Source organism: Pogoniulus pusillus, chromosome 3 (genome assembly GCF_015220805.1).
Source record: "Pogoniulus pusillus isolate bPogPus1 chromosome 3, bPogPus1.pri, whole genome shotgun sequence".
In the NCBI taxonomy this organism is placed as follows: Eukaryota; Metazoa; Chordata; class Aves; order Piciformes; family Lybiidae; genus Pogoniulus; species Pogoniulus pusillus.
The window spans coordinates 15,314,195-15,326,228 of record NC_087266.1 but is presented as its reverse complement, the minus strand read 5'-3'; the positions used below and the strand labels follow the sequence as shown (position 1 = coordinate 15,326,228).

Here is a 12,034-nt window from a genome sequence, read left to right as displayed (position 1 = left end):
ATCACTCACATCTTTAATCATCATTAATCCTTTTTTCTTTTAATTAAGTGTACCGTTTAAGCACTTCCTGATACATGGAGGAGTTTGATCTGAGTTCGAATTTATACCAGTGACAAAAATCTCTGAGGACTTGACTTCATAACATTTCATCTCACTGCTCCATCATCACCAATTAAATTCTCACTGTTAGAGGTAGTATACAACTGAGTAATCTCTGCTGTGCTTTCATCTCTTTACACTGACAAATTCTGGAAGCAGTTTTAAGCTCATTCTAAAACTTATGTTGCAAGGCAGACAATTATGAGTGTTATTTTTTTCTTTCTTTCATTTTGCATAACGCATTCAGGAATTACCTTTGGATCAAAAGATGTTCTGTTTTTAGAAAGAAGTTCTTCAACACTCTCTCGTATTTCTTTTGGAATATTCCGCGCATCAAAGGTTGCTATTTCCTCCCTCACACCTCTTTTGGCCAAGAAACTGTGAAAACAATTAAATAACTAAGTAAAAAAAAACTCTCATGTTAGAGAGACTCTTTGCCTATGACACTAAAGAATTCCATGCACACTGTAATTTTGGACATAAAGTAAATTAGTGTTGAAAGCTTAAATAATATCCTCACCTCTTCATGCTCACCCATGATGTATCAAAAATCCCCATCAGCCGTAAAACTCCTTCCAGTATGTCTCTGATTATGTCAGGAGGCATGCGTAGTGACCGGATTTCTGACAAAGACTCTGGCTTTATATTTCCAACTGCTAATTTAGCCTCATTAACCAGTGGCTTAAAATACATTAAAAAAAAGAGACGAGGATACAAGAATCTGAACATTTGCCATTTCAGTTTTGATATAATTCCTTGTTCTTTTTACAGCTGTAAGGTCTCTTAAACAAGCAGTCTGCTACACTGTCATTAGGATTTACAGTTTCATTAAACTGTTTCCATTCATCTGATAGAATCATAGAATCAAACATGTTGGAAGAGACCTCCAAGATCATCCAGTCCAACCTAGCACCCAGCCCTAGCCAGTCAACTAGACCATGGCATTAAGCACCTCATCCAGGCTTTTTTTGAATACCTCCAGGGATGGTGACTCAACCACCTCCCTGGGCAGCCCATTCCAATGGCAAATCACTCTCTCTATGAAGAACTTCCTCCTAACATCCAGCCTATACTTCCCCTGGCACAACTTGAGACTGTCCCCTTGTTCTATTGCTGGTTGCTTGGGAGAAAAGGCCAACCCCCACCTGGCTACAGCCTCCCTTCATGTAGTTGTAAACAGCAATGAGGTCACCCCTGAGCCTCCTCTTCTCTAGGCTAAACAACCCCAGCTCCCTCAGCCTCTCCTCACAGGGTTTGTGTTCCAGGCCATTTACCAGCTTTGTCGCCTTTCTCTGGACACATTCCAGCACCTCAACATCTATATCATTACCAGATTGAACGGGGTGGAGTAATTTAGTTGGTCTATACAAGATATAAGTAATTGAAAAACATTCCATAATATCTGCAGAACAAAACTGTAGACCATGGTAGCACAGAAAAAGCAACTGGAAGTAAGATTTGGCCTGAAAAATCATTCAGTACTTGAGATCTAATAGAACACAAATACCAAAATGACAGTTTACATCTGGCAAATAAAATGTTGTTCTCTAATGCGTAAGAGTTTTTATACCAAAATAATTCAGGGAAAAAAATTGAAATGCAGGGAAAAAAAATGTATGGCAGGACCTGAATAAGTGAAATAAAATTAGACCACAAAATACTACTTTTACCTGAACCTCTTTTAGCTCATTTTCAATTTTCCTTTTTCTTTCTTCTATTTCTGTAGCCTCTTCTGCTATCCGGTGTTTTATTTTTTCCATTTCTGTTTTTTGCTCACTAGCACTCTGTAAAAAAACATACATAGATCTTTCTATTTGAGGCCTCTCATTTCTTTCAGTCTTGATTATAATACAATTTAACAGTACTAATTACAATAAAAAATGTGAGGCTGTCTAATACTAGACAGGTTGACAAATTAACTAAATTATACGAAATGAGTCTCTTTTGCTTTTCCTGTGTCTCCTTCCTGTTCTTTACCACTAGTGAGATCTGCACATCTATTTTGGAGGCTTAATATGACTTATTTTATTTCTTCTTGCCTTGGATTTTCTATTCCTCACCAAGCTTCTCCTTTAAAGGGATAAAAGTGACAGCCTCTGTAACATTCCTACTACCCTGGAAAGTAACATATCCTGCCATTGTCTTTGTAGCTGCTCACATTGCTATTTCTTTCATGACAGCATAAAAAACTCTCCTTTTCCACAAGGTTCATAAAAACAGCAGTTGTGTTGAACTACAGCCTATTAGCCTAAAAATACTAATACATTATTTACTTGTAAATTTCCACACAGCTGTCTCTAAGGATATCTCTCCTATGACTTACACATAGATTATAAACTCTTGGGGTTAGCATCTTATTTTTTCCCCTAAATTTGTACTGCATCTGCCATACAGCAGACACTAGCTATTGGCCATCTCCATGACTCCTAAGCACTTCAGTACAACAATAAATACATAGCACATAAAACTGCAATAGAAGGGACCTTACATATCCTGAAGTTCACAGGGTGGGGAAAAGGAATCAGTTGCAAAAAAAGTATTTGAGGATAAATGCATAAAATTAATAAAAGATTAATATTCTAGGTTCAGCTCATCTAAAAGATACAAGAGAACAAAGCCCAGAGTTCATGGGTTTTCAGTATACAACACATTATTATAATCAACAATTGTCAAACTGAGTTGAACTTATAACAGATGTATATAATCAGAGAAAATGTTGATTAACAATAACCTTTCTGAGCACTTAACCCAAGCTATAGACCAGTATGTCATTGAAAATTACATTCAAATACATAAAACATTAGCTACATAAAACATTTCATGCAAATGTACATGTACTGAATGATAGCTTTGAATAAGAAAACCTTAAAATTCAGTTGTAGGTCAAAAGCCTTGCTCTGAAAGAAGATTAGAAGTCTGTCATTACTAAGAGTCCTCTCTCCTACATAAACTAGAACATTTCAAGCAACATTAAAATGTTAAAGGGCAGCTATCCTCTACGCTAATCTAAATAATCAGAATTCTACTGCATTTTTTCTGATGTCAGTAGGGCCATCACATTTTATTGCTTTTAGCCTCTTGTTTGAATTTGTTCTACAATAGAATACATGCTACCCATACAACCTGCAACTCTAGTGGACAAAGGAAGATGCAAATTAAAAACAGAAATCAAGGAAAACAGCATAATAAATTCTTCAAGGCCCATAGTCAATCATCATTATTAATTCATGTACAGGAGAAAGACAGAACCTAACATTGCTAAAAATTGCCAATGGAAGTAGACATAAAAATGGGATGTACCTTTAAAATACCATGAACCAAACAGTTTGAAAGAACAAGCATTTACTTCAGTGCATACAGAGCAGGTCTTTGTCATTGAGCTTCTTTATTTGAGGTTGCTTCAGACCTACATTACTAAATCAGTGACAAAACACTAGTAAAGGCTTATTTCCTCAAAACCCAGGAGTTCTGCCTCTGAACTGAAGAATACAAATTCTAGGAGTGATGAACACAGGGATATTACTCAATCTTCTTTGAGATTAACTTCAGAGGACTAAACCTCATTAAATACATCATAGAATCAACCAGGTTGGAAGAGACCTCCAAGATCATCCAGTCCAACCTAGCACCCAGCCCTAGCCAGTCAACTAGACCATGGCACTAAGTGCCTCAGCCAGACTTCTCTTGAACACCTCCAGGGAGGGTGCCTCCACCACCTCCCTGGGCAGCCCATTCCAATGGCAAATCACTCTCTCTATGAAGAACTTCCTCCTAACATCCAGCCTATACTTCCTCCAGCACAACTCAAGACTGTGTCCCCTTGTTCTATTGCTGATTGCCTGGCAGAAGAGACCAACCCCCACCTGCCTACAATCTCCCTTCATGTAGTTGTAGACAGCAATGAGGTCACCCCTGAGCCTCCTCTTCTCTAGGCTAAACAACTCCAGCTCCTTCAGCCTCTCCTCATATCCTTTCTAACAGTCCACAAAAGTAAGTTCTGGTATTATTTATTTAGAGCAGTGCTACTTGCCAGTATTTTGTTTAAAGCTCCTAACTGTAATAAACATTATAAAATGGATCAGTTTGGCTGTATGAACTTCCAGGAATAATTTCATTGTGAACCACAGAAGTAAGTACTACTCAGGTGTTAAACTTGTACTGATTTCTTCCTACTCCAACAGTTCAAATATGTTTTAAATGATATAATCCTCTGTCCTGTTGCAAGTTTATGCAAGCCTCAGGGCTAAAGCATTCCCTTAGTCAAATTCTTGAAAAAGCATTAGGGTTTGTAGCTCTTAAGAATACAAAGCACAGGCAGTTATGGAGATGAAAAAAATTACTTTTATGTGACTGTATACAACACCTGCATAGACACTGTAATTTCTTGGAGGGCAGCATCAGCCTCATCCTGCTTCATTTTGAGTAAAGTGCTTTGTTCTCCAGCTTTTCTGTTCAGTTCATCTACCAGGGCTTTAGCTTCATTCAGCTTTGAAACACCTGCCTATAAAAATGTATGAGAAGTGGTTATTAAGCAATTAATTTTACATGTATTGACATGAAGGTTGGTTGTAAATAGTATGCCCAAACTAACAGTGATGCAGACTAAGATTCTTTTTTGTATATATTTGCAATTTTCTCAATATCCATTATATTTCCTTGATATTATTTAACTCAAAATGAGATTTGACAGTTCTGGATGTGTTGCTGTAAACAATCTCCACATAATATCACCTCTAGAAGTAAATCTACAAGAATTAAACAAATTTAAATAAATCATTCAATTTCAACATATATGTAAATTCAGTAAAGAATATGAATGTACATAAAACTAAGTTCAATTGTGCTCAACTGTTTTCTTTATTAATATTTTATAAATTAGTTACTCTATTATTTCAAGATACATTTGGGAAAAAATAATATTGGAAGATGTTTTGAGTTAAGAAATGCATCCCTAATTTTCATGTAAATGATTACTTTTATTTAATCAGAGCATTTAACAAGTAAATGAATGTTTGTCACAAACAAACCACAAATACTTTCTAAATGAACTAAAATAAAAATAATTTTCTATCATTAAGAATGTGAATCTTCTTAAATTGCTTACTAAAGTGATGGGAAAATACCAGCAGACAAAACAAAAATGATGTAGAGTACAAGACAAGCAAGCGATTTGGTTTGCAAGTGTGATTCCACAATAGCAGAAAGGGTCACTGGGCAAAGTAATGGAGAAGAGTAGAGAAGAAAGATACATATCCTAAAGGATCACACAGATCTTTCTGGAAATATGCTGGGGGAGGAAAGGAAGGAAGTATGACTGGAAAGATAACTAATTCAAAATAAGCACTTTAGGCATGCAGAAGAGGAGTAAAGCAACATCTGAGATGAACTGCGTTTGGGCTAGAACTGTGTAAAGGTTTGAAGTGCTACACAAGCACACCAGGAGGTTAAAGACAACAGCTTATCAAACTAGAAGGAAATAAGACGTATAAAGAAAAGGATAAACTATGGTGCTACATGGGGAAAATTTATACAAGCAGATGCAGAACTTCAATCGCTAGAAAGATGATGTTTGTTGGCAACACAATCCCAATACTTACAGGAAAAAAAAATTAAAGAGCTCTCAAGTACTTTTATGCTTCCAAATAAACATATCCAGTCTGATACATTTGAAGAAAAATAATAACAAAGCCAAGAAAGCACTCTTCACTCTTTGAGGCACTTGAACAAGCATGTGCATTAAGATTCATACTATTCCTCTACTGAAATCACAACATAAGCATATACCAACAGAAGACATCTCACACAACCTTGTTAGCAGTCACAGCCCATTAACACACAAGGCATTTCCAAAGGTGAGAGCACTTTGAAAAGCCCTATGTCAAAATGTTTTAAATACATACCTGCAAGTGATTCTGCCTTTTTATTAGCTCTGTTCTTTTACTGTCATTGATGGTACTGTATACACGAAGGAATGTCATGTACCTGCTAGGTGTTGCTCCATACATTTTACAGGATTCATGGATTGCCAGAAATGACTTCAGAAAATCAGAATCTCCTGCAACATAATTTTTTGTACAGATAGTAATATCCTCATTCTTATCTCACATAAGTGTATGAAGCTGAATATATGGAGTGATCAGTCTCCTTCCCCAGACACTTCCAGAATCCACCCAGATGTGATCCTGTGCAACCTGCACTAGGTGTACCTGTGCTAGCAGGAGGGTTGGACCAGACGATCTCCAAAGGTCACTTCCAACCCCCACCAATTTATGATTCCTTCATTGCTTGTGACTGAAGAGACTGGTTTTGTTTAGCTAGGATGTATGTTCCATACTAATGTTTCCTTGCACAAAATCCCTACTATATGAGTAATGCTGAACTCTGTGAATATGCTGATAAAAACATACTCAAAGTATCTGTGCTATTATCTATGCCCACTACAGGACTGAGTAAGTGTTTGAGTAATAATGACTAAATATTACCTGAATGTTTTTTCTTAAGTTCCTTATGTGTTTTTCCAGTCTTTTCTTGTTCATCTGAATTATATAGAAGCATTTCAGGTATCTAAAAAAAAACCCATGATTTTTTAGTATGAGAATTAAGAACAATGAAAACATGACTTAAAATAAAAATTTAAAAATCACCTCCAATCTAATTTCTCATTTTAACAGACTGAATATGATAGCTTTATGAAGAATAAGGTATTTACAGAACAGTTACAGTATTAAAAAAATATTGATTCTGCCTTTCCCTGTCACTGATAATTTTCTGTTCTCTGAAGCAGAGGAGCTTTTGCTGGCTGTTAGAGCAACTAATTTTCAGAGAACTCTTACAATAACAGAAATGTCAAAGATATAAAAAGCTATACAGCTCAACAGGAAATCAAACAATCCTAAGTACAACTTTTGTGGAGAGTATGTAAGAATTAAACAATTAGTTACTGCTAAGTTTCCAAAGTCTTTTTTATCATATAAGAGTAGGCTTACCCTGTTACAGGTACAATAGTAAAAATAAACAAGGTATATTCAAAGGCTCTGGCATAGGGCTAAATGTAAGACTTCACTTAAAAAAAAAATAAAACCCAATGAAATGAAAGTGAAAATACCCTGATGAAGGTTTCTTTTATTGTGAACAGAGCTGGCCAAACACTCCTTCCAAAACACACTTTAAGTAGAACCTGTCACTGAAACTGAGGCACAAAAGCAGCCAGAGGAGTCTCAGTAATCCAGGCTAAAATGGGCACTCTGCCCCATCTGCTCCTATGGCTCTCCCAGGAAAATGACTAATCCCATAGTCAAGGTGTGAAACACTGTGTGCATGTGTTGCTGAATTGTGAGGCATTCTGTACCAGCAGCTCTTTCTCAAACTTACACAGTGAACATCCTGAAATAAGCAGATTTTGATCCTAAAATGAACAGTGACTCCCCTCCACCAAGTGAAACACTTAACAAAGATTCAATAATAACATTAGGTTTATAGTGCAGTCTTAGATATATAGCAGCTGATACACACATAACAAACCTGTTTTTCAGCTAGCTATCAATAATCCCAGTAACAGCAAATATTATCAGCATAGTTTGCTCTAACATTTTGCTTGCAGTCTGTTTGTACTGTGTTCTTAAATGCTGTCTGTGTTTGATGAGTCATAATAGTCATCATTTTGCTCAAGTCAGCCCACAGAGAGAAAACTACTGGTAATATAATAATGCCAATATTAATTAACTGTTCTGCCGAATTTTCCATCTTTATAGGACTGCACCAATGGATTAAATAAGCACTGTGACAATTATTCCTTCACAACTTTAAATATTTTTTATCTTATTCACAAAAGCTCAGCTATTTTTGAAAACACTAATTTAAACAAGCCAGAGTTTTTAACTCATGCAACTTACCTTTTTCATACTGTTTTCTGACCAAGTTTCCATCCACAAAACCTGACATTTCTTGTACAGCGCTGGATTACTTTCACAATTTATTGTGAAATTTGAATTAGTAGAATCCATGATCAAGACAATATGTAAATTTTGTTGGATCCCTATGAAAATGCAACATATTAAAGATTTTGTAGGCAATAATCTAATTACATAATGTTAAATTTATTACATATACTGTAAAATTTACTGTCCTGCAAATACTTATTACAAGGTAACTCCTGAAAAAACGATGGTACTACCACATCACACCAGGGCAGGGATGTTTATAAACATGTATCATGGATTCTCATGTATACTGAAGTGCATTTTTTAACTTAGAAGAGTTGATAGTATTTAAATAGACACAACTATCTCTCATCTCAATCTGTACAGAACAACAGAACCATTTAGAAGTAGTTCCAAGGCCCCCGACTATATCTGCTAATATCTGTATTTTAACTCCCATTCTTCTGTTTATTAGTAAACTCTTTAACCTTCTGGTTGTCCAAGGAAGAAACATAATTAAGAAATATATTTGTAAACATGATTATGATTATTCAGAATCCAAAGTAATTCATAAGTATAATGGATAAATGAAAAAAAGCAAACCTCTGTTACTAAATACATAAGCTAAACAATCCAGAAAATGATGGCAACAAAAGCTTTCTTCCTTCTAATTACTTTTAACAGCAGATTCCATAAAAACTGTGTAGAACACTCATGGATACATAATTTCAGATAGAAAAATGAATTTTAACCTGTGTTCTCAAGTATCATATTGTATAATCATTATTTCTGCCTGGGTTTTAATAATTAATTGGAAGTTAAGATGCATAGAAAACAATGATCACATTATAAATTATTAGTCCATTACAGCATAACTTTTTAAACTTTGAAATAAATTAAACCATAATTCCATTCACATACGGTATGTGAAATAGTTGAAAACTGGTCCTGTAAACCCATCTTGTGAGGCTTGATCCTTCAGAGGAGACAGCAATGGTTCTAATTCCTCTATTTTATACAGCCCAGGAACTTCTCCTATTTCAAAAATGAATCAAAACATAGATCAAATACATTATAATTCTGCACATTCTTTTTTTGGCTTATTCAAATTTTATTGGATTCTCTGTATAGAGCATTTGAATACAACAGTAACCACCTCTGTATTTTCAGGAGCATCATCCCATGGACTTCATCATTCTTTTTGTGACACTATAAACAGTCTATTTGTTTATATTCCTGAAATACACTTCAAAAAACTTGTTCACATCTACACAAACACAGCGATCCAATACTGCATACAAACCAAATCAAACCAGACTTTGTTATACACCAGAAAGCAGAAACATGTAAACAAATAGCTATGCAGGTCCTCAGATACAGAGGTTTAACACTGAATGATGAGAAGGTGATATTGTAAAGAGAGTTGGATTTACAGCTGGGAGATAGGAAAATCTGGTGCTCTTTTAAATCAGCTCTTACACTACTGCAACTCTGAAAAAACTCCAATATTTAGTGAATTAGATTCAGTCCCTGAATGATCATTTTGACCAAGGAAAAAAGCTATAAAACAAAATCACATCAGTTTTGTTATTATTTTTTATGGCCTTACCATTTTGAGAAAAGTGGACTTTACTGGTGTTCATTTAAGTATAGGAATCAGTCTATACAATCTAGTAAAACACTAAGACACTTTTTTTGGGAGAGAAGGGAAGCTGTAGAATAGAACACATTACCACTGTTTTGTTACACTATGTGCTAGTTTGAGGCTAACTAGAATATTTTAGTGAGAAGAATTAGATTATAGGCTGTGAAAAGGAAGCAATAGTGATGTCTACTTCAATCATAGGTATAAAAACAAGAACACAAAACATATATAAGACAGAGTGTGTGGGTGTCTCTGTTGGTGCCTGCGCTTTCTCCCTGAGCTACTTTCTGTGTAAGTAATCCTTCTGCTTTCTAACCACCCTTGCCAACCCTCCGAGCTGACCTTGCACGTAAAGCAAACTCTGGGATAAGGTAGAGGGGTGAAAAGAAGGTGGAAGGGTGGTTGGGAGCCCCTCTTGTGTTTCTGTATTATCTTTAACTTGTGTATTTCTGTATATAGCTGCAAATATTGTAAATATCCGCTTGCATATTGTGCTAAGCTGTAAATATAAAGCTTCATTCCTTATCTTCCAGCTTGACTTAGCCTAGTCTGGGTGATTTCATAAGAGTAGGGAGGCAAGTAACACTCAAACCATCTCACACTATTACAAAAAACTCCTTTGAAATAAGGCAGCTTTGAGGAACCGAAAGCACCTGTATTTTATTGGTAGCTTAAAGGATAGCTAAGTGAACTACAAGTCAGTTCCCCGTGTACAAGCACTCTAGCTAAAACAGTGTAGAAAGCTAACCAAAACTTTCAGTATGGACATAAAGTTAGAAAATATCACATAAAACTGTCTCACTGAGTTAACTCTGTGTGTTAAAAGTAGTACCTTTCGCCTTGTCATACCTGAAGACAGTAAACTGTTGATCATCTCAAGGAACGTGGAATGAACAAACTGATAGTCCTCCAGCAGCAGTACCACCTGCTGTGCTTCAATGCCTGCAAGCTCCATCACCTAGAAGCAAAGATGGCATTTAAATCTCAGTATATGGAATATATACATTGTTCATATGAGAATGATAATCTTTCACGATTACATATTACATCTATACTTTCTCCACAGCATCTATACCACTATATGTTTACAAAGATGACAAGGTGACTCAGTAAAATGAAATTGTGGAGAACTTTCTACCTAAATGTACAGCTTGGCAATGAAAAAATAATTAAAACAGACTCTTTCACTCAGTGTATTTGTGTTCCACATGTGACACACTTTTAGAGGTGTGTCACTTTTTTTTTATGGGTTTAGCTCTAAAATGTTATTTAGCATTGCTGAAGGTACTGGGAACTCATGATTCAAAGCTTGCATTTGTTTTTAAATAATATGCACACTTTTATCATTTCACTAGAATTTTACTTGATTCAGCTAATACCCTATTAACTCTTAAACCATAGTAGAGTCAGAAAATAAAAATTTATTCAAATATCAAAAATATATACATTAAAAAAACGTTTCAAATATTCACACAAACTCAGAATTGACTGGGTCCACAATGCTTGTAGAAACAGCTCTCATTTTCCAAAACAATGCACATAATTACTATAAAGAGCAATTTACACATCAAGACACTGAGAACTCCTAAAAATCCACTTGCTTCAGTTCAACTGCTGACATTTTGCTTTTCTTAAAATATCTCTTCATTCAACACTTTCATGTCCTTCAAAATTCTCATATTGCTGTTTTTTTTTAATACACATCTACAACACAATAGAAGACTACAAAATAGAAGATGCTGAGTGACTTACATATTTAATGTCATTTTTTAACTGCTTCAGCTCATAACCTCTGGAAATTTTGGGAGTAACCAGAACAGCTCCATGCATATGACTAACTAAAGAGGTAACTGTTCGACGACCTACACCACTCCGTCCTGCCAAAAGAAGTGATCCTCCAGGAAAACTCAGCACTCTGTCCACTTTAGACATGTAACTGAGGACTTCTTGGAACAATAAAATTTCTATCTCTTTTTTGTCTCGCCCATAATGAATAATACCCTATTGGAATAAAAAAAAACAACAAAAAAGTAAGGTATAAAAGCATGCAACACTTACAAAGTTTAGGAAAGATTAAGAGATCATGCTGGTATTCATTACAAGTAAGTTATTTATATGATGGGATTTAGATATCTCACATACCCTTTACCTACAATGAACAGATCACATTACAAACACACTTACAAAGGCCTGGAGTGACAGGCCAAGAGGCAATGGCTTCAAACTAGAGAAGAGCAGATTTAGGTTGGAATTATGAACAAATTCTTTACTATAAGGGTAGTGCAACACTGGAACAGGTTGCCCAGGGAGGTAGTTGAGGCCTCATCCCTGGAGATATTCAAGGTGAGGCTTGACAAGGCTCTGAGCAGTC

General features: G+C 35.6%; 1 protein-coding gene across 2 annotated transcripts in view; it reads right to left on the bottom strand.

Annotated features, from left to right (window-relative positions):
* DYNC2H1 (dynein cytoplasmic 2 heavy chain 1) overlaps positions 1-12,034 on the bottom strand; it is a 160,376-nt gene that overhangs the window by 98,592 nt on the left and 49,750 nt on the right. For both annotated transcript variants that reach the window (XM_064170698.1, XM_064170692.1), the window contains 10 exons: positions 11,416-11,664; positions 10,513-10,621; positions 8,940-9,053; positions 7,992-8,134; positions 6,582-6,663; positions 6,000-6,154; positions 4,463-4,600; positions 1,770-1,883; positions 620-780; positions 354-477 (listed from right to left, as the gene is read on the bottom strand). In XM_064170698.1, coding sequence (XP_064026768.1) covers positions 354-477; positions 620-780; positions 1,770-1,883; positions 4,463-4,600; positions 6,000-6,154; positions 6,582-6,663; positions 7,992-8,134; positions 8,940-9,053; positions 10,513-10,621; positions 11,416-11,664 — 1,389 coding nt within the window. The remainder of the gene's footprint in view (positions 1-353; positions 478-619; positions 781-1,769; positions 1,884-4,462; positions 4,601-5,999; positions 6,155-6,581; positions 6,664-7,991; positions 8,135-8,939; positions 9,054-10,512; positions 10,622-11,415; positions 11,665-12,034) is intronic.